General features: G+C 34.4%; 2 protein-coding genes across 5 annotated transcripts in view; one reads left to right on the top strand and one right to left on the bottom strand.

The window, feature by feature from the left end:
* Positions 1 to 23,682, bottom strand: part of Cnc (NFE2 like bZIP transcription factor cap-n-collar) — a 105,282-nt gene that overhangs the window by 20,782 nt on the left and 60,818 nt on the right. For 3 of the 4 annotated variants that reach the window (XM_070314438.1, XM_070314440.1, XM_070314441.1), the window contains exons 5-7: positions 23,390 to 23,593; positions 8,331 to 8,565; positions 7,752 to 7,976 (exon numbers count right to left, since the gene is read on the bottom strand). In XM_070314438.1, coding sequence (XP_070170539.1) covers positions 7,752 to 7,976; positions 8,331 to 8,565; positions 23,390 to 23,593 — 664 coding nt within the window. The remainder of the gene's footprint in view (positions 1 to 7,751; positions 7,977 to 8,330; positions 8,566 to 23,389; positions 23,594 to 23,682) is intronic. The other variant, XM_070314439.1, reaches the window with a different exon arrangement.
* On the top strand, positions 2,537 to 7,236 carry LOC138943543 (ATP-dependent RNA helicase vasa). The gene is made up of 4 exons (XM_070314442.1): positions 2,537 to 2,733; positions 4,267 to 4,340; positions 4,465 to 6,387; positions 6,589 to 7,236. Exons 2-4 carry the CDS (start codon positions 4,275 to 4,277, stop codon positions 6,667 to 6,669), a joined length of 2,070 nt encoding a protein of 689 aa, XP_070170543.1. The 5' UTR covers positions 2,537 to 2,733; positions 4,267 to 4,274; the 3' UTR covers positions 6,670 to 7,236.

Here is a 23,682-nt window from a genome sequence, read left to right as displayed (position 1 = left end):
AAAGGACCCACTCAAATATCTCAGAAACACTGCGTTAAATCGAAAAATATTTCAAACAAAAGTTGTGTGGTTTCAAGGGGGCCGTAAGATGGTGACAATGATTTGACCTTGGAAAATCATTTGAAGGTCATGTGAAGGTCAACTTTAAAATCTTAAATGGAAACCTCCATTTTTTATGTGTTCTTGTAGCCGACATCGAGAGCTTTCCAAAACGCTATAATAAAGTATTTTTTCATTAAGTACTTTTTGAGTTATTTTATATTTTAATCTGACATATTTTCATATAAAAAATAAAATATTTCGTAAAATATTCAGTTTTCCATAATTTTATCGTAATACTTCTATGTACAGAATAATAAGACAAATTAATTAGTGGCAAAAAAAGACAAATAATTGTTTAAAAAAATACATCGTAAATAATTTTCTTAAAAACATTTTTTTTATACTAATTGATTTGTCTCATTATTCTGTACGTAGAAGTATTACGGTAAGATTATCGAAAACTAAATATTTTACGAGATATTTAATTTTTTATATCAAAATATGTCAGATTAAAATATAAAATAACTCAAAAAGTACTGAATAAAAAAATAGTTTATTATAGCGTTTTGGAAAGCTCTCGAGGCAAGCTACAAGAATATTAAATAAAAAATGGGGGTTTCCATTTAAGATTTTAAAGTTGACCTTCACATGACCTTCAAATGATTTTCCAAGGTCAAATCATTGTCACCATCTTACGGCCCCCTTGAAGCCACACAACTTTTGCTTGAAACATTTTTCGATTTAATGCTGTGTTTCTGAGATATTTGAGTGGGTCCTTTAAAATGGGACATCCTGTATATGTGTGTGTGTGTGTGTGTGTATTTCTTATTTTTAATATATACGTTAAATTATCCGTCACATGATATAACAGAATTTTCAGACATTAATTAAATGTGTATCTTTTATGTTGTCTCTACTCATATAAACATGCAGACTAAAATTAATATTTAATTATACGAAGTGAAATTCTATTCCATTAAACACATTTGCTATTCGAAATATAATATCTGTGTGCCTTGCTCGTCAAATCATATATATTAAATTTTGAATAAACAGCGCAATATTCTAAATGTATATGATAGTCGAAATATAAAATGTGTATTATATATGTATATACAATATATATCATCACATGAAGAAAATAATTCTTTTATAGTTATGAAAATAAATATAAATCATTATTACACGAAGATACAATAAATTTTTCACAGATATGGACAACGATGGACTATATATTTCCTTTACATGTTTACATAAATTTTAATATGGCATATTTTTCAGTTATAAACACAATGGGCAATTTTGCGAATCACCGACTTGATACCAGTTGCTTTTATCGTGCTTATATTCGCGTTCTGGACAAAGGTGCTTTGAGAACAATATACGAAGCTCGAAGGTGCGATAGGAAATGACTCAGCGTTTATGTATTAAGTGACAACTGCGCTTGTGCGATAGCAAACTCGTAAATATGGTGCAAAATTAGATTAATGACAGAAGAATATCTAGTCTTAATCTGTCTTAATACTTTAAAGTGGTACACGGCACAGTGAAGAATTGTAATATAAATGTTTAGAAATAATACAAAAATGTATTATAATATTTTATATAAATATGTACACACGTCTATATAAAACATAAGAAATTTAATAATAAATAATATTTATAAATATCGTATTTTTCATAATATTTTTAGAGAGAATCTTTTTTACGATTTGCCATCTTGCCAAGGAGTTTGTAAAAGCGTTACTACGGATACATTGTATATACACACGTGTAGATTAGTAACAGAATACATATTTTGCAATTTGAGGTTATGAGAAAAAAATATAAACTTTTTTTCTATTCTATCTGATTTTCGCTTATGTCCTTCACATTCTACATTCATTTTACATTCAAAGTCGGATGTATATCTTTTTCTTTATAAACTGATATAATATTCTGTTACTTTTAGAGAGATTTATATTAACAGTAAATATAAGATAACTTTCTGTATATGATATATCAAAATCATATAAGTGTATGTACACATATACGCGCGCAAAAACGCTTCGATTAAATTCCCAGATTCATAGTAAATAAAATAATAAAATACATGAATAAATTATTTCATTTTATAAATTTAATATCCGTTGTTATATAAGATTACAGTCGCAAAAGAATTTTAACAGAAAAGCTTGCAAAATATTTATGATAAATATTTCTATGATGTGAGATAGCATTGAATTGATAATTATCAAAATCTTTTTGTAACATATTTTAATTTTTGTACATTTATTTATTAGAAGTCAAAGATTTTTATTGCTCACTCTCTCTCTCTCTCTCTCTCTCTGGATAGTGTGAATCAAAGGCGCCGTTACGATATTGATAAACAAACGCCCGCGGAACCCGGAACAGATCTTATACCTGTACGATAGTACGATCAGGCGAGGAGAAGGAAGGGATGAGCCGCGTAATGCGCATGCGCATGCCGGTCCTCTCTCTCTGCAGCTGATAGCTGATCTGTTCTGTTGAGAAGTGCCATACAACGGCGATACGCAATTCGCGGGAGTTGGTGTTAGCGCTTTGCTGTACTTTTTCGTATATTCAGCCGTGCTATTTTGGTCTCGACGCTTGTTCATCGATTGTTTATTGAACGATTCGTGAGAAAGGACACGGAGAATATCCTGATTAATACCAACGAAGACGGACAAGGTACGTGAGCGAGCGGGAAAGCAATAATGTGGTCTCATCTCGGCCATGTTAGCCGGAATGCTTTGTGATCGATCCTTTACCACGTGGTACAATAATTACGCGTTAAGATCGCGTCAATGCGTAATATTCACCGGCAGCGAGATGTTTGTTGTTTTCAATTAATTACGAATGCTGTTTTCTCGCGACGTAGTATAAAGTGTACGATACTAAATAGTCGTAAAATAATACCGGCTTTGCCGGTTACAAAGCAAGCCGGTACTTGCGCCTTTCTTTGTCTAAACTGTGGTCTCCTAGCTAAGAGCAACGCTATATTATACGTTCCAATCCTTTGATATATCGATATATTTGTATAGGGAGTAATTGTGCAGTTATTCAAAAATGTTTTTGCTCGATTCCTGCGTTTTTTTTTTCCAATTATTCTGCTATAAACATTCTGAAGCAAATAAAAAGAAGATAATCTTTAATATTTTACGATCAGGCAGAGCAGAAAAGCAAATTATAATAAAAAAAAGTCGATTATATACGAACGAGACGTAATCGCAAATTTTTTAGTATTGAGAGATCGTAAATAAAATGATCCGACCGTTAGAGAAATAATACATTTGTATTATATTTTGTATAAAAGTTTATCTGTATTGTATATACGAGTGTATATGGAATTATAGAATATAATGTTATAAGATTTGAAACGGAAACTGTTGCGGTTGATACTTTGCTTGCGATTATATTTTCTCTGCTAATTCGCGATATGTTTATGGCCTTCACATATTTTTGTTTCTTCAACACATATTTCTAAGCAAAAACTGGGTACAAAAAATGTACAAAAAACTAGTACAACTTTTTAGGTATTACCAAGTTATAATTGAAAATATGTGATATTTAATGCGTGTAAATTGCGCTAAGCGGAATATCTTGATTTTTATAGTTTAAATTATTTTATATTCGCTATGAATAATGGAAACTATTTAAAAAGTTTTTTCATACATTATTTTGCGTAATATTCGTGCATATAATAAAATGAAAAATGGTTATGAAATATTAATAAAATGTTTACGTACATATATATATATATATACACACACACACACACACATAATCGCAGAATATTATGTGTAATTTTTGAGGAATAATATAAATTTAAAAACTGATTTATTTACATTTATTGGTAAACATATATAAAAAAGATACTGTTATTTGTTGTATAATTTAGATTGAATATGATTTTGTAATTATCGTATAATTTACTTTTTCAATTTTACTTTTTCATAATTATGTACAAATTATAATTATATTAAATTATTTTTATTATTACTTTATACCCAATTGTTTTGTAGTATAATTTATAGTAAATAATATTTTGTCTTTTATTTTTTATTATTTTTTTTTTTTATATTAAAAAAACAATCCAATATATTTAATAATTATATATGTATTATTAAGTTAAAAATTTTTAAGTTATATATTAATTATACATTCTATTTATACAGGTTAAATATGTTTATATGCTAAATGTATTTATAATTATGACAATAGGCAAAAAGATGACTGAAGAACAGTGGGGAATTAATGATATGGACTTTTCGCAGCCACCAGTGAACACGTCTTCGGTAAGAATATGATTTTAAATAATTTTTACATACAATTGAAATATATGTGTTAAATATATATAAATAATAAATGATAAAAAATTAATGAACTAATCGTTAATGTTGATATCTTATTTATATATAGTTTGATGAAGGACGTGCTCCCTCTCATGGCAAAGGACGTGGTACAATTCCATACAACAACAACAATACAAATGGATCTGCGAGAAGACATAATTCCTACGACAATGGAAAAACAGATGACCATCAGGAAAATTATGGTGATAATACTTGTAATGAAAATAATGGATATGAAGGTAATAATAGCAAAAGATTTGGAGGAAACAACAGACGACAAGACAACGATAGACCACGTTATGGAAATAATAGAGGTGACGGCGATGGAAATGATCGTAGGTGGCAAGGCAATAGGGATAGGAACAATAGTAGGCAAAATAGAAGTAACGATGATGACGAAACTGAGGATAATAGATATGATGGAAATTACCAAAACGATAGAAGAGACAGACCAAGAAGAGATAGAGATGATAATAGAGGTGGAAGAAGTGGCGGTTATGGTAGGAATAGGGACAGGGATGGTGACGATGAAGAAAACAATGATAGGCAGGACAGAGGGCGCAGAGGAAACGGTGGTAAAGAAGGCAATAATGAAGACGAACCAAAAAAAAGAGAACTTTATATTCCACCAGAGCAACCTAATGACGATAGTTTATTTGGAAACGACGTGTCAGTAGGAATAAATTTCGATAAATACGATGATATTGAAGTAAAAGTGTCTGGTGAGAATGCACCGCGACCGATACAATCCTTTAATCAAACTGGTTTGAGATCTATCTTGTTAGATAATATTAAGAAATCTGGTTATACAAAACCTACTCCTGTTCAAAAGTACGCTGTTCCGATTATAATGAGTGGCCATGATTTGATGGCTTGTGCGCAAACAGGTTCAGGCAAAACAGCGGCATTTGTACTTCCTATCTTACACACTCTATTGGAAAGCCCAAGAGATTTAATTACAACGGCCACTTCCTGCGAACCACAAGTAATTATTATATCACCCACACGCGAGCTTACCTTGCAGATTTATCAACAGGTCAAGAAATTTTCCTTGAACTCTATCTTACGCTCTGAGGTTGCTTATGGAGGAACATCAGTTATTCATCAGAGAGATAAATTATTTGCCGGTTGTCACATTTTAGTCGCGACACCAGGTAGATTGTTGGATTTCATTGGAAAAGGCAGAATTAAACTTTCTTCCTTACGTTTTTTTGTACTGGATGAGGCTGATCGAATGCTGGATATGGGCTTTTTACCCGATATCGAAAAGATAGTAGATCATGAGACAATGGTGCCTGCAGACGAAAGACAAACCCTTATGTTTTCTGCTACCTTCCCGAATGAGATACAAGAACTTGCAAGTCGATTTTTGAAGAATTATTTATTCCTTGCCGTTGGAATCGTAGGTGGTGCTTGTGCTGATGTAGAACAGAATTTCTATCAAGCATCTGGCCAACCCGAGAAACGAAAGTTGCTGAAAGATATTCTAGAGAAACAAAGTCAGATGGGAAGTTTAGAAGGTACTTTAGTATTCGTCGAGCAGAAGAGACACACGGATTTCATTGCTGCTTTCTTGTCGGAGAGCAATTTTCCGACGACCAGTATACATGGCGATAGATTGCAGAGAGAACGAGAAGAAGCACTGTCCGATTTTAAACGAGGAAAAATGTCGATCTTGGTAGCAACGGCGGTTGCTGCAAGAGGCTTGGACATTAAAAATGTCGCTCATGTAATTAACTTTGATTTACCAAAGGCAATCGACGAATACGTTCATAGAATTGGACGAACTGGACGTGTGGGAAACCGCGGCAAAGCGACTTCATTCTTCGACCCAAATGTAGATATGCCACTCACTGGTGATTTGATCAAAATTTTGAAACAAGCTGATCAAGCGATACCTGGCTGGCTAGAATCTGGTGGTGGTGGCGGTAGCAGAACCTTTGCGCCAGGAAGAGGCTCAAGAAGATTTGGCGGGGAGGATATCAGAGGCGTAAGTAATACTATGCAATTTAGATTACTGATTGAATGTCGATAATGCAATTTATTTTTGTTATATGTTAACTTTCCTGCTGAATAGTGAAAATACTTGATTACAAAAGCTACAAAGAATATAATTAAATCAAATTAGAAGTTGTACTAAATATTAGATATAATTAAATATATACAAATAGAATTTACTAATTTTCTACAGAACAATGATGCATATGGTGAAACATACGATGACGTTGGTTATGCACCTCCTGTACCAGCCGAACCAGAAGAAGTATGGTAGACAAGACGTGCCCCAATTTTATATAAATTACTACCCGTTTTTTTTTTAATTTCAAAAAATATGGTAGATTCTATAAAGAATATGTAAACAAAAATATATATTAGACTGATGACAATCATTTTCCTTTTTTTTTTAGTTTTTTTTTAGTTTACTATATTATTTCTTTCTGTTAGTTAAGATATTGTCTCTTACAGAGAGAAAGAATTTAAACCACATTCAGATTTTTATATTACTACCTCAGTGTTTCACATAGATTTAACTATATATATATATATATATGCATATGTATGTATGTTTAAAGTTACTTCCAATAGCTGTTTTAGATTACACGCTAGAGATATGTGGAGGATTTTATATTACACGCATTTACTTATATTACTTTTCAAGTAATATAAATAAATTATGTAATATATTATACGAAAAAAGTGTATATTCCTGAATAGGACATGATTATATGTTTCTTTTCTTTTTTCTTTAATCGCAACCAAAATATTCCATGTGATATTGTAAGTTTAATCATTTATCTTTGTGATAAGTAATTATAATAATGGTTTACAAAACGATGTGATTACATTATGTTTTCTTTTGATGTTATTATATTTTTATATATTATAATAAAAATATATAATCTCTTATAACAAACTTTATACTTTAATAATAAAACACTTTCTATGGGAACATTTTTCAATAAATTTCAATGTTTATTTTTAGGTTTTATATAGTAACAGAAATTGATATATTATTATTATTATTATTATTATTATTATTATTATGCTTTAATGTGCATACAGAGCGCGAATGTTTTACTGAGTAAAGAATATTAATGAAAATCGTGTTAAAAAACGGTTAAAAATATGTTTTAAGTTTCGATTCAATTCAATTCATTGATTATTGAATTGCAGTTACCAAATTGTATAATCAATTTCCAAAAATATCCTATTATTAATGTGAACGATATATTTAAGAATCTTCAAGTTTTCTTTGAGTCTGTGTTTTTTCAAATTTTACATTATTGAAGAAGTGAGATTTTATCGTGAAATCTATTGATATATAATAATGATATAAATGGTTATAGTACTTACCATCATTCATAGCCATATCCATCAGGTGCAAATCCTCATCGTTGAGTAAAGAGGAAAGAAATCCGTCAGTGGTTTGGTTGATAGAATCTGTTGTCGGTGTATGATAGTACATCATATCGCTAGGTTCAGATTTATAAGTCGCGCCGCTTTCTGCACCCATTGGTTCGCTACTATTCGTTAAATTCATTGATGTTGCCACAGCTGATCCCAGATTCGACGACCCACCTGTAACAGTGAGCAGTTTAGTTCAGACAAAGAAATTTCTTAGATGACATTAGATTATTGCATTTGTGTGTAATATGAGTGTATAAATATATATATATAAACGATTTTGGATTACATATTTTGAACATAATAAAAGTTTGCACATTAGATTTCGCGCTGATATAAGAAATATTTTGGCTAAAAATAATTTTCTACATAATATTTTACATTTCTGATGTACACACATTGTATATTAGCTTAATTTTAATTTATGCTGCAGAACTGCTGCTACATCGGAGATAATATATAGAGAGAGAGAATGGCATTTAATATAAATTAGAAATAAAAATTTTATATAACTTTGACAATACTCACCCACATTGTGATAAGGTCCGGTCGAATTTAGATCCCCAACCGGAGGTGCTAAGGTAGGATTATGGAGCAATACATTACGTTGCGCCTCGTAATGGCTGTGACTTATACCGTGCCCTGGATATCCAGAATGTGCTGGATGTGCGAAATGATCCGGTGCTCCCGGTAAGGATAACAGAGATGCGAGATCTTGCCACCGCTGTTCCATGCTCATCGCTCGCATAAATGGCATGCGACCCTGAAACGAATAAGTTTGATAAAAAAAAAAAAAAAAAAAAAAAAAAACCGTTGACAAAAAATAAATAATTGTAATGATTACTTCTCTTTTTTACAATATAAGTATATATTTAATAATTATTTAAATATTAAAAAAATTTGTTTTAGCATATATTTTGGCTATATTAGTATTATTGAAATTTTATATAACGTAATATGTAATATGACACTTGTTATTTTTATTCTCTTAAAAGAATGATTAAAACTTTACGATTTTGAAATCATTTCAAAAATCTCATCACGAATATATTACAATTAATTGCATTTTTATTAAATTATTGATAAAAGTTGATAAGTTTCATCCGTATGTTTAACCAACATCTATAAAATTGTACGTATCATTTTTGAACCTCATACCAATTATCTTATTTTGTAAATCTTACTATAATAGAATCGAACATCCATCGATCGGATGTCACGCAAGAGGAACTTCGTAGCCGTGGTGCCTGTCAAATGTCAACCAGGTAGACATCGGAGAATTCCAAGGAGACAGGAACCCCGCTGATCGCGTAGGTGTTGGTTGCAGGTAAGATTGGTAAAGGATATTAATAACAGCGGTACTACGTGTCAAAAAGTATCCTTTTCCTCTTGTAAGGGCGTGCGTCAATCGTGATCGTGTGTCATTCGATATAGGAATTATGATGGGCGAAATTGATGATTTAAAAACGCGGGACCACGTTTTATAAAGTACCCACCAAATAATAACACGTTACGCCATGGATTATTAAAATTTCATTTGTTGAAATAACATGATAGACTTTTCCAAGAATGTAGAGTTACGGTACACTCTCTTTTCTCATATATATTCTGTCAATATGTTCGCCAATACGTGCAAATTTATATAAACGCGGAGAAAAAAAAAGAAGGAGGAGGAGGAGGAGGAGGAGAAAAGATTCCGAAGTTGCGTCTGGCGGCGTAAGTACGGTAGTGCTGTTGCCGAGGGTACGTACCCAACAACCAGAGCCTTAATGCACACGGGTATTGTCGCTAATGCGTTGGAGCGCAAGAAGAAGATGAATAGGGAAGAGCGATGCCGTTGGCTGGCTGTGCGCGCCGAGTCTGTTAGATTGTTGTTCGCGGGCGCATCAATCAGAGTCGAGACGGTGCAATCTGTCGAGCGCGACGCCTTTAAGGTGATTCTCGCTTGTCAGCGCATCTGCCGCATCTGTGTAGGCCGCGCAGAAATGTAGGACGGAGAAGAGGACTTTTGTTCCACGATTGGCGATTTGTCGTACGGCGCGCACCTCGCGTTTCTAATGACCGGACTTTACGGCTCATCCTGGTTCGACGTAACGGCCGCGATTGAGTTATAGGAAAAAAAAAGGGTGCGCCGCGTTTAAGCCTGTCTCTCTTTCTCTTTTCGTCCCGGTAAAGTGACGGCGATTACCGTCCACGACGCGAGACGACGTGAGACGGCTCTCCGCCGTCATTGCCGGACGCGACTTCCAGTTTTCCCCATCATCGCCGGGAATACACGGGATTCGTTATATCTCGCGGCGGATTAATCCGTGACGGAGCGGATAACGGATGCTGTCCGCGTTACGCGAGATATTGAAGTTCTCGTGGATGTTACATACAATTTGAGCACGTAAAGATAGAAGAAACATTTAATTGGCAGTTTATTAACAATCTTTTATCTCTCTTTTATTTTAAGGGAATATATCGCTATTTACTCGTATACTCGTATGTCTTGCACGGTAAAATATAAAATTATAATGATATGTAGATTATTCTTTAATTCCACGATTTCACGTACCAAGTATGATTTATCGAACAGCCGTTAGGATTGCTCGACATAGCGTTCGCTTTGATAAATTCACGTCTTCAATTGGTATCTATACGAGTGCGGTAAAGGAACGTTGTGTCGCATTCCTCCACAGCTACTGGCGCTTATGATTTATGTATCACACAGGGTACATATAGTCTCGTATATAGCACGCGTACATGTGCGTATCTCGCGTCTGTATACGCGATTTAGCTTCACGTGTAGAATCGTACGAATCCGCGAGAGGCTGCGAGGAAAGATATCTGTGCGCTGGCAGATGTTTGAAAAGCGCTGTCGAGGACTCGCTAGATTTCTTCCGAGATCCCTCTCCCTCTCTTTATCCCCTTTTACCCCTCTGCAGCTATGTGCTCCTTTTCTACTTGTATTCATTAATATCGCAATATATTTCATCAAATCCATTAGAGGAATTCGGAAACAGATACAAGAAGATTCGTATGAAATTGATTTTACTTTGATTCCTTAAAAAGCATATTCATCGTATATTTGTATTTTTATATTATCATTTATCGCACTATTTTAATCTTACGATACGTTTCTAATGAAAACAATGTTGGAATGAGATCTATTATTATTTTAATATTACAAATAACAGCTTTAATTAATTATCGACGACTATTAATAAAACAAGCCACGCAAATATTTGAATTAGCATGTTTATCGTTGTATTAGATGATTGCATAAGTTCGTGCCCGATTTTTATAGATGGCATTAAGTTACTGCATGGCGGAGTTGTATTGTTTTCGTGTGGTAATTGTTGCTTACACCGAATAGATGACGTTGTCTTATGTCAATTTAGCGTCAGACATTGTTCGGATAAGTTCATTTGTGCATAAGAGAAATCGTTAAAAATGGAGAACGAAAGGTGCATTTGCGGCATGTAACGCTATATGAATTTCGGAAAGGCGTGAGTGTTGGGATTGCGCAAAAAAATATTCAAAGCGTTTATTCGGACCGCGCTCCTGCTCTCCGAACAGTCAAAAAGTGGTTTGGCAGATTTCGAAATGGTGATTTCAACATGGAGGATCAACCCCGCTCTGGACGGCCTTCTGGCATCGACGATGACATTGTGCATGCCTTAGTGGAAAGAAACCCAAGGATTACAACTGAGGATATTGCTGAGAGGCTGAACATCGATAATTCAACCGCTTTTCGTCATTTGAAAAAGCTTGGATACATTTCCAAGCTTGATACGTGGGTGCCGCATCTCCTGACTAAAAGGAATAAACTGCAGGAGTTGCAATGGGAAATTCTGCAGCACCCGCCATATTCTCCAGATATTGCGCCTCCAGATTTTTATCTGTTCCGGTCTTTGCAGAATAGTTTAAATGGCGAGAATCTCAATTGCGAGGAAGCTGTCGAAAAGCACCTTAGAAACTTTTTTCAAGAAAAACCAAGTTCTTTCTTCAAAAATGGATTCGACAAGCTTATAGATGGTTGGAAAACCATTGTAGAAAAGAATGGAGACTATATAATTGATTAATAAAAGTGTGATCTCTAAAATATAATCTATTGAAGTTTATATTTAAATCGGGCACGAACTTATGCAATCACCCAATATTTTTCACGTTAGATCTGCTTTCGAGAAATATCATGTTTCTCTGTTTCCCTTTTCTTCTTTTTCTGTTTAAAGTGCTATAAAATGCGATCAGTCTCTTCCTTTAGAATCGCGCGTCTGTAATTTTGTTTTTACTCCGCCTATAATATCACGGCGTGACACGAGCGACAACGAAGCTATTTCGATCTATTTGACAGTGATCAACTAACCGCTTGACACCTGCCATTGCCATCGTTAACCTACCGATCTCTCTACGGTCCTCGATCAGTTACTCCGAGTTACCTACTTTTCACCTCAACACGTCGCATGTGTTTTCGTACGTGACCGCTGGCAAAGCTCGTTTCTGTCACGAAGGTTGTGAATGAAAATATTGATGGATACGGATTCACAACCCTCACCCTTTATGTACATCACGGTATATGAAAAATATTTTATCTATCTATCAAATCATTTGCCAAGTCAGAAAATTTTCTCAGGCCTTCGACGATCATAGCCACTGATGTTAGCCGCTCGATCTTATTTAAGAATATGTATAGCGTATTGCGTATGGTGATAAGAGATTTTTGAAATTAATTAAATAAAAAAACCGCGCGAAGCATTGAAAATTGCATCGGGGCACTGCTGCATTCAAGCGCTGATATCTCGTCGCGTCTGTTGTCTTTGTTGCATCCACGCGTGGCCTCAATGACCATACGAAGACAGAAATTCGTTTCACACATCCTAGATAGCCCTGGTACGGAGGCGCATTATGCATTTCACAGCGCATAAGTCCAGCAGCTGTCTGGAATCTTGGCGAACGAAACGGACTGTGACGCCCCGTCGCGTTTCTTGCTTCTTGGTGAAAATTGCCCCCGATCGGGGTGCGCGTATATAGGAATTTATGGGCGACACAAGTGCGCTAAAAACTTAACTTTCTCGCGAGACTTTTAAAATTGACGGGCATCAAGGATTTTACGCGAACATACATTTGCAGCGCAATAAAATTTTATAGATGGAGAATATTTGCATTATAGCGATTTAACTCGAAATATTTGATTGAAATTATCTTCAAATTATCTAAATCGTTTTAAATTTGTTTAATAAAGCAATAACATAAACTCGTTGATACTTTCGTTTAAAAAATAAATGAGAAAGTATTAAAAAGTCATTAAATAATAATTTAAATCGTCAAACTTAACATTTTGACGAAATTGGTATTAAAAATTAAACCGAAGAAAGAAAAATGTGTCGTGAACAGGTATGTGAACGCGTAGACAATTTCTACTGTTTAATTATATCGCGAATTCAATAAATACCGGATGTTACATGTACCATTTTGTTGAAACATACCGGCGAATGGCCGGAAACGACTACCTCCGTAATGCGTCACCGACAAAACGTAAGTGATTAAAGATATGCGAGAAAGATGTGCGCATTACCCGTGATCGCCAATTGTAATCTTACGACTAATGGACAAAGATATTAATTATGATTCATTCGGATTCATAATCATCGGATTAATGCGTACTAGCGTGGGTTCTCCAGCTATCGCCACAATGTGTATCCTAATGTCCGACCAGCATCTGCGTCTCCCTCCATCTTTCTCATTTCCATATCGCGCATCCCGTTTCTCTTATTAATTTCATCTTACCGCACCTCTCCGACTTCGCAATCCATCGTTTCGTTCCTTCGTCTCTGTTTCTACCACGCGAATTGCCTTCTCTCACCATCTTCTTTCTCTTACTCCTTTATCTTCGCGCTCATCCCCTTTCTCCTCCCCGATCCTCTGTCTGCCGACTTTCTTCCCTCTCGATTCGTAACTCGGTGTTATGCGTAAATATTGTTCGGCGGTCCAAGGATACTTGGAGGGCTCTCCTTCAGCGCTCGAGGTTCTAAGCAAATATTCAAGTGCCATGGCAAATAACGCGCTACCGGCCAGCTCATGGGGCCTGGCAAATCTTTGTGCAAAGATATATACGACGAAGAAGTCCGTCAATCACGGTCAAAGGTCATCCGGTAGTTTTCCACTTCTTCGATTACGAGACCGAGCCTTGCGACTCTGCAATGTGATCAATTATTATCCAATGGTGCGACGAACGGCGATAATGATGAACTCGCCGATATTGCTTGAATTATCTATTTATATATATATACATACGCTCCATATTATTATCTAATTTATGTTAGCGATCGTGCTTTATTATTAAGTTTCTTTCGAATATCTAAACAATTTATTTAAACAATCCTTATCTTTTATATATCATGTTTGCGCGAGCATGAGGTAATAAATTATTCAGTTATTTATGCTCATTATACATTATGATTTATGCACATCTTAGGAGTACTTATTTTTCTTTTTTATATATTTACAGCTTCACACTATGATTATAGAAAAAAAAGAAGACTTAACATTTTATTAATCTCCATTTTGTCGCTTCAGATGGATAGAACTATTTATTATTCAATAATTTGCGTTCTAATAAAAAACGCATGAGACAATTTTCTGATTAATAACGCTATATTATACGCATTGATAGCATAGTTCCATACTCTTTCCGATATAATCAAATAATTAATGAATTTATTTTTTATATTTTAATAAATATTCGTAAAGATTAAGTTATAGAAAAAATCCAGAAAATGAGATAATGTCAATATATTCCCTACCACGAAAATAAATGTGAAAACCATTTTCATCCTTAAAGATTTTTTATTATTTTAATTATTTTTCATGTTACTATCGTTTTTGTATTTGTCAGATCTTGCAGATGCAGGTAGCGGTAATTATTATCACGTCTTGACATATTCGAGTTCATTCTCTCATTATTTATATGGAACTCCTACGTTACCCGCAGGCGAACATTTACCTTCTACATGTCTCTGTGTGCTTAATTATTAATTACTTTTTTATAATTTATTCTTCTACCGCGCTGCGCAGTTTAAACGTTTCTCTCGTTGACTTGCAACAATGGACGAATATATTTTAAGGTTTGCATATCAAATAATTAAATAAACAAGTAGCGATTGTAAAAGAGCGCACCTGTTTCTTCGCAGTTGTATAATTTATACTTGGAAATTAATCACAAAAACCACGTTCAGGCATACTCAAGAGAAACACAATGCAACTATTTATATCTTTCTGAATATCAGTTTTGCACGATAAACTTCATTGAAATCTATTGCGATCTTTTTCTCAGAGGGCAGTATTCGGTAAAATGAAAAAAAATTTTGAAGCGGTGACTCGATGACGACAGATTGACATTGATCTTGGTCGCGGTTTAAATAGAAAGTCGCCACTGGTAATCCATAAGAGATAATCCGCTAGAAGCGGGTCGGCCTGCTTAATTACGACTTAAAACTCCGGGAGGTCCTACTGTTGTCAAAACTGTGGCCAGCTTGGAGCTTTCAGCCTCTTCAAACTCCAAGATCGTAAGATTTCGAATGAAAAGGCAGGAGGTACCTGTCGAATTTCTATTTCTTTACCACCTGCTTCCTAGAGAGAGTTTTGGTTCGGAATTTTCTGAAGCGTTTTTAAAGCAGCGTTTATTTTATCGGATGTAGCAAATGGAATTATTAATTATTTATCCATCACAAATAGATATGATTTTTATTTTCATGTTTTTTCAATTAAGATATTTTTTTCTTATAAAAAAGAGACAGAGAGAGAGAGAGAGAGAGAGAGAGATATCTGTGATTTAATCAATTATATATATTCAAATATCTCTCAAAAGTGTTCGATCTACAAAACTTGTGTAAGAAAAAAAAAAAAAAAAAAAAAATATTGCATAATGTATAAAGAATGTATATAATAAAGTTCAATTAAATGTCAAGAAGTTTCCTTCACACAATATAGAATTTTTACACACGCACACAAGTATATTTAACAAAGTTACAAGTCTTCTAGACCTTGAAATGCAAATAACCCGTAGTTTCTACACGTGTGCTGTACTATGAACCGCCTTCGACAGAAGTAGATCGCACAAAAAAAAAGCTTGCGCCAAGTTGAAGCGATATCACACATACCCGAGGCATTCGCTTTCGTAGAATGTAAGCGCACCGTCCTCTTCGGAAAAAAAAAAAAAAAAAAAAAAAGGAAACGATGTGATACGATGTCGGAACGTGTGTCATCCAACTGTAGTGAATCGCATTACGTCGTTTGTATCTCGATGTATACGGCAACATGTAGCAATTATAGGTGACTGAGGTCAGTGTTAATACGACGGTCGCGTGAGAGAGGAGCTCCAAAAATGATATGGCTCGCGAGCTGCGACGGCGCGGTTTTCTTGCGTAAGCCTTCCACATAATACGCACGACACATCCTTCTCTGTAGGCAAAGGTCCCGGGCGTAGGAATATATTAATTTAGTGTACTCATTACGTATTGAAAGAGACCCGCGCCGAGTAATACTCCTCCGGCGGCGGTTGCGTTCTAATGACAGTTCTACACGCGCGTACGCGGGATGCAAGGTCGCACGAGACCGATATATACATATATATCTACGTGTACGTATATGTGTTTGCGAGCGTGTAAAAATTACTCCGAAAGCCAATTTCAGCGGGATGTTGAATAATTTCTTGATCCACTGTGAAATCATTAGAATTAGAAATAGTTTGGAATTCATTAGGGAAGAACAATACGCTATTCTGAATAGCAATGTATTGATCCTTTAAATTTTTATCACAGATTTGCATCCAACTAGATTGTAATGTATTGTATATATATGTGACAAGTTTTTACTACATTAAAAAAAAAAAAAAAAAAAAAAAAAAAAAAAAAAAAAAAATCCGAGAAGTCTCTCTACATAAAATATAATTTATTTTATTTAATATAGAAATTCTTTATATATAAAAGTTATATATATACACTTCTTGTTGTAGAAAAAAACATATATGATGATCCTAGAATTAATGGCAGTGAACGCAGTCCCCTTCGTTAAGTATTTTCAATTATTATAACTTGCTGTTTTTTTTCCCGTAAAACCTTGTTCGCAAGACCTTGCGCTAATCTTTACCTCCTACTACTTCATTAACTTTGCACACGGGTGTATATATCGTATCTGTTATCGCATTATGTATTTTTATTTGGTTATCGTGATAAGTATTGCACAATTAGTGTAATCTACCTGAAAAAGACCTTCGTCCAATATGAGACTCCAACATTCTGTATTCCCTTGGCACGCGTGCTCGCTGGTTTGCGGATGTGGTTTAAAGAATGCTTGCTGCACGTCATTCATGTGTATCCTCTTCACTCGAAATTACGAATTAGACACGAGGATACGCACCGGTCTTGCTATTGACATTAAATTAACCGAATATTATAACAATTTTCTTTCTCTCAATGAATTTCCATCCTTTTAGTAAAAATTCCACATGTAATCGTCGCAAATCTTGATTCAATCAGTTATTACAAAGGTTATTATTTTTGCATTCGAGCGAAAATCTTATTCCACTGGTGTACAAGGTATCATCTTGAAAAGCGTAAAGCATAAGATTTGCGTATTCAACGTGGGCGGTCTCATGGAGTAACCGTGAGAAGGGTGTCTTGGCCTCGTTCAAATCGCTACGAATCTCGTATAAGTGGTGCGTTTTATAGAGATTGTCATTATATTAGCTTTATCGCTCTCGTCTCATGTAGTTTAATCTTAAATTCGATATCTTACTCATCAGCGTTAGCATTCGCGTAACGCTGAGATTTTCGCATTTAAAGCGTAGGCTTTAGAAACTTTATGTTAATTACATAAACATTATAAAAGAGTCACTGTCTCATCAAACTAAGAATACCGAGACGAACTGATAGCGGTAGTTCAACGTTCTCATTTTGCAACCAGTTTTTCATTGACTATACACGAGTGTTCTTCCGGTGATAGTACGTGGGCGAGGAACTTGGTATCTTCGAGAAGCCGTCTGATCCTAGCGTCTATTTCTTCTTAACTGGAAGAACAATTCCGATACTACACTGTCGCGCTGGAATCGCACAGTTCGAGGAACCTTTCGGAATCGCTTATCGCGCCTATCCACGAAACGGATGTTCGCAGGTGAGATCACCTGTTCTCGGGCGAGCGTGTAGCTGACTTTTCCGCGAGATTCGCGCGTTCGTTCACTTCCAACCGCGTGTCGTTCGTCGAGTGTTCGCGCCGACGGCCAGGATCACAAACATCGCGATCGCGTCAACCGCAATTCAAGGTAGTAGGGGCTCATGCTATCTCTCCCATTGGCGGGACTTTTCAGATGTGTTCCTCCACGTGTACGCGAACGAGTCCTGCATACACGTACGTATTGCGTCACGTTTACTCGCTGGACGAATTCGCCGCGGACTACCTGGATAGGTCATTGTCACGATCATTCTCTCCTACAACGATGTGATTTCCCAACGGAACACATGCCCCGGTAAGAGCATCGAAAAACAAATCCGGGGAGTTGCCTACTTTCTAAAAAGTTTCCATGATGTTTTCGTATCCCACAGTTTCGTCTTAAAAACTTACATTTCATATATACTTCGTTAACCGGCTAATGCACTTGTTGACGAGATTTTCGTGGCCCAGGGCACAATTTTATTATTTCGTCTTTGTGCGTGCCATTAAATTTTTTATATGTATATATAGATACATGGATGTATCTCAAATCATGAATATATTAAAATATTCGCGTCTTTTCTATGTGCAAATAATTTTTTAGAAGTAAGGGTAAAAAAATAAGCTTTCTTTTCCTGCAATATTTCTGTTTTTAAAATTCTGAATTGAAAAAATATCAAGATGATTATCACACACGTAATATACAACTCTATGCAATGTTTGTATCAGTAATGATACAAACTTTAGATTGCAACGTAATCGATCTGTCAAGTCTGATGCAATAATTACGTACTTCTGCAACAACTACGTATTTCTGCGATATATTCGTTTTTGTATATATAAAAATGTAATAATAGCATTGTAATTATATCATTATAATTAGTAATTGTCGACTATAAATTCGAAGTATTTGTGCTAAAATACATAGAAAAACGAATAGCATATTTTCATATACTATTATTATTATTTCTGTTTTTTTTTTATATAACGTAAAACTTTCGATTTCTCTCTGTCTTTAAATCATCGTTTAATTTTATATATCTCTCTTATATATAAATTTTACATATATTTTTCTTATTATATTTGATGTTTTTACAGGGTTGGGAAGTAACGCGTTACTTGTAACGCCGTTACCGTTACAGTTACTTTTTTTCGGTAACTGTAACGGTAATGGCGTTACAAATTTTATTTGTAACGGAAAAAGTAACTTCGTTACATTTTTCGGTAACGAGTAACGAATTTAACAGTTACTTTTATCGTTACTTTTTTCAAATTTTTTCATTTATTTAAGATATTATTCTTGCTATTGTGCGTGATAAAATTTTTATCTTAACCGTAAAGCCGTAAGCAAATCGACCAATTAGCATTCTTAAAATGTTGTAAAAATGCTTGAATGTGATTGATCAACTTATGGCTCTTGCAAACCAGTGCGATGACGCGACGCGCGATATCCAATGAGAGCTTTATCTTTTCGGAAAAGCAGAGCTCTCATTTACTACCAGTTCTAAGTATCTTGCAACGAAAATTAGAAAATCTCAATAAATCTGACCTTATAGATTGCCATTCATTAGTTGAAGCTATTCAGCAAGGTTTAAATAAAAGGTAACTTATTAATTTGATTAATACATATGTTATTTAATTTTAAATAAGGATTTAATTGAAAAATATTATTTTATTTTAAACTATTGATTCAAAAGTATTAATTTCAATAAAACAAACAATGTCGCTTAATTTACTATATTTGATTTTAAATTTCTTACAATATTTGAAACAAAAGAATTAATAATAGCAGCATGTTTACATCCAAAATTTAAGTTAAACTGGTTAACCGGAGAAAAAAGAAAACGTGCTGAAAATTATTTGGAGGATTTATTGGGAATCCGATCAACTGAAAATTCTTCAAAAGCTGGAAAATCTGACGATCGCGATGATTTTTTCATTTTTGAGCAAAAAACGGTGCAAAATGAATCTGAACAAGAAGAATTGCAACGGTTTTTAAAATCAAATAATTGTAATATAGAAATGTTAAACGACTATCCAAAACTAAAAAAACTTTTTATTAAATATAATACAGCTCTACCAAGCGGTGCATCTGTAGAAATGTTTAGCATCGGTGGCTCTGTATTAACACCACAAAGAGGGCATTTAAATGATGATACTATGGAGCAACAAATTTTATTAAAAATTAATAAAGAATTTCGATAAAATTTAATCATTTATTTTGTAATAAACCTTGAATGAAATCTTGCTTACAATTTTTTAAAAGTTTTTCTTATGCAAAATAATTTATTAGTTTGTATTGTAAAAAAGTAACGGAAATTGTAACGACTCGTTACTTTTTAGTAACTGTAACGGTAACGAGTTACTTTTTAAAATTAGTAACGAGTAACGGTAACGAGTTACTTTTTAGAAAAAATAACGGTAACGGTAACGAGTTACGTTTATAAAGTAACTTTCCCAACCCTGTGTTTTTACAGATATGCAAATATGTAAATTTTGCGATTGTACCCAAAAATAATGTTCTCGTTACTCAGGAAGTACGACATCGCGTTTAATATCTATTGCGTCTGTAAAACTGAAAGGTGCCTTTCGAGCATTATACTCGCAAGATTGCCAAGATACTGTGTGATAAAACATGATTTATACTTTATAAAATGCTAAACAAAACACGCGACTTACGAAGCACTAAGTTCACGCGCATTCTAATAAGCACGATCTATTCGAATAGTAGAACTTGTTCCCCGCGAGTGCAATAAAATTCTATAACGCTATAAAGCGATAACGAGTAAAAAATAATCTTAATATTGAACACGCCGAGTAATGTTCTTATAAATAAAGTGTTGCAAATGATGATAGGTTTGAGTAGCAACAAGTATGGAAGAAAATTTTCAAAAGATTCTGTTCTTTAAGAAAAAGATACAAAGAGTGTTCAAAATATATCTATCTATTACAAAAACGTGGTGGTTAATAACCGACCATGGCAAGCGGAAAGTTATTTCTCAAAAATATGAATTACCATTGCTAACTGTCGTTAAATGATAAATTTTTGATAAATAAAAAAACAATTATTTATTTGTTATAACGTTATACGTCGAGTAAAGTGTCATTGATGGTAAACGATGAACTGTTCCAGAAAAATGATGTGATATCGCGGCAATCAGGCTATGTAAAGTACAAAGTAAAAACCAAAAGTGATAATTACAATCAAGGAGGTGGCCTTTTGCGAATTGTAAAAATATATATATATATATATTTATTTTTTTTTTTTTTTAAGATTGATCTTCTTTTGTGCTCTCTAGTTATCAATTTAACAATGAGTTTAAAAGCATAACATAATGTGTAATTAAATTACAATATTAGATCGAGATACTAAATATATTTATAAAAGAATAAAAAAAAAAGTAATGAAATGTGAGTAGAACGGTAACAAAATATTTAAACTTTTCTATTACCTATTAATAAAATAATTGCTATCAAATATTCTAAGGATAATTTTAAATGTTTTTTTTTTTTTTTAAGTAACTTTTGTTTATACGCATGCGTTTATTTTTTATTCACATCACTGTAATTATGTAATATAATAAATGTAAGAAAAATTAAAGTTTATACGAAATTCTTCGATAAAAAGCATAAATTGCGGAAACGGGATCCATTTTTAATATATCCATCATCTCGTTACATTAAAATGCGTATTAATTTATGATGTGTAATTATCTGGTCCCCGAAAGGGGCTGTCGAACCACAGGAATAGAGCCGTACCGGAATTTTTGTGGTCAACGCTGTGAAGAGTGTTTCTCGTTTATGGACCGTAAACGCCGCTCCAACTGCGCGGCTTTACGCGCCGTTCTTATCTTCTCGACGTTTGTTTCCTACTTCGTATATCACCGCTGCCCCTCGCGGCATCATCACGAGCCTCTCATTAACGGAATGTCGAAAAATCGCAAATACCGTGGCCACTCTCGGTGACTATACCGCGGCTTTCATCGTTCCTCCAAACGCACATATATTACGTTAAAAATATTTATAAGATGATATAAAAGTCAATTTAGCTAAACATGTTATCGCAACCTGGGCAATTTTTCGGATAAACTACGATCTTATTAAAACGTACGAACATAAATGTTGTGTACGTTGCAGAACGATTTAGGATAAAATTAAAATTCTAAGAATATTATTTATACATCATGTACATGATACGAAGAATATTAATAAGTATTGGATGATTGCATAAGTTCGTGCCCGATTTTCATAGATGGCATTAAGTTACCGCATGGCGGAGTTCTATTGTTTTCGTGTGGTAATTGTTGCTTACACCGAATAGATGACGTTGTCTTATGTCAATTTAGCGTCAGATATTGTTCAGATTAGTCCATTTGTGCATAAGAGAAATCATTAAAAATGGAGAACGAAAAGGTGCATTTGCGGCATGTAATGCTATATGAATTTCGGAAAGGCGTGAGTGTTGGGATTGCGCAAAAAAATATTCAAAGCGTTTATTTGGATCGCGCTCCTGCTCTCCGAACAGTCAAAAGGTGGTTTGGCAGATTTCGAAATGGTGATTTCAACATGGAGGATCAACCCCGCTCTGGACGGCCTTCTGGCATCGATGATGACATTGTGCATGCCTTAGTGGAAAGAAACCCAAGGATTACAATTGAGGATATTGCTGAGAGGCTGAACATCGATAATTCAACCGCTTTTCGTCATTTAAAAAAGCTTGGATACATTTCCAAGCTTGATACGTGGGTGCCGCATCTCCTGACTGAAAGGAATAAGCTGCAGGAAAACTGCAGGAGTTGCAATGGGAAATTCGGCAGCACCCGCCATATTCTCCAGATATTGCGCCTTCAGATTTTTATCTGCTCCGGTCTTTGCAGAATAGTTTAAATGGCAAGAATCTCAATTCCGAGGAAGCTGTCGAAAACCACCTTAGAAACTTTTTTCAAGAAAAACCAAGTTCTTTCTTCAAAAATGGATTCGACAAGCTTATAGATGGTTGGAAAACCATTGTAGAAAAGAATGGAGACTATATAATTGATTAATAAAAGTGTTATCTCTAAAATATAATCTATTTTAGAAGTTTATATTTAAATCGGGCACGAACTTATGCAATCACCCAATATAATAAGCGACATTGGAGAATATTATTAAGAAGATGATAATTTAATATTTACGATACTCATTCAGATAACGAATTAGACGGCTCATTAGACAAAGTAGTCTTTCATTGATTTATTCACGCGATATTGCATATGTTTAATAGGAAGTCTATGTGTACTTTGTATACAAATCATTATATTGTCGTAATCATGATGACATTGTGTATATAGTAAATAATGAGAGTAGCTAGTAAATATTCTAATCTACAGGGGCAATGAGATCAGGGTCGCACGTACCTGGAAGGAACGGTGGTGCGGATGATGGGGATGATGAAACTGCGGTGTGTGAATCATGTCGCCGATCTTGGGATCCTCGCACCTGGATGACTTCGCGACCTCGCCGTTACTCGAGGTGGTGTTGGACACGTCGTCCTCTGCACTTGCGGAGTCTGCGGCAGTATCCTCTTTCTTCTTCTTCTTTTTCACTTCTGGCTTTGTTTCCTAATAATCAATCTTTACATAATGATCATGACATCGCCAAGAACATGACATAGATCACGCGAGATAAAAATATCTCAGCGTGCCATGTA

Source organism: Polyergus mexicanus, unplaced genomic scaffold (genome assembly GCF_030449975.1).
Source record: "Polyergus mexicanus isolate NDT 795.1 unplaced genomic scaffold, iyPolMexi1.0 SCAF_27, whole genome shotgun sequence".
In the NCBI taxonomy this organism is placed as follows: Eukaryota; Metazoa; Arthropoda; class Insecta; order Hymenoptera; family Formicidae; genus Polyergus; species Polyergus mexicanus.
This window is presented reverse-complemented; position numbering and strand designations above follow the sequence as displayed.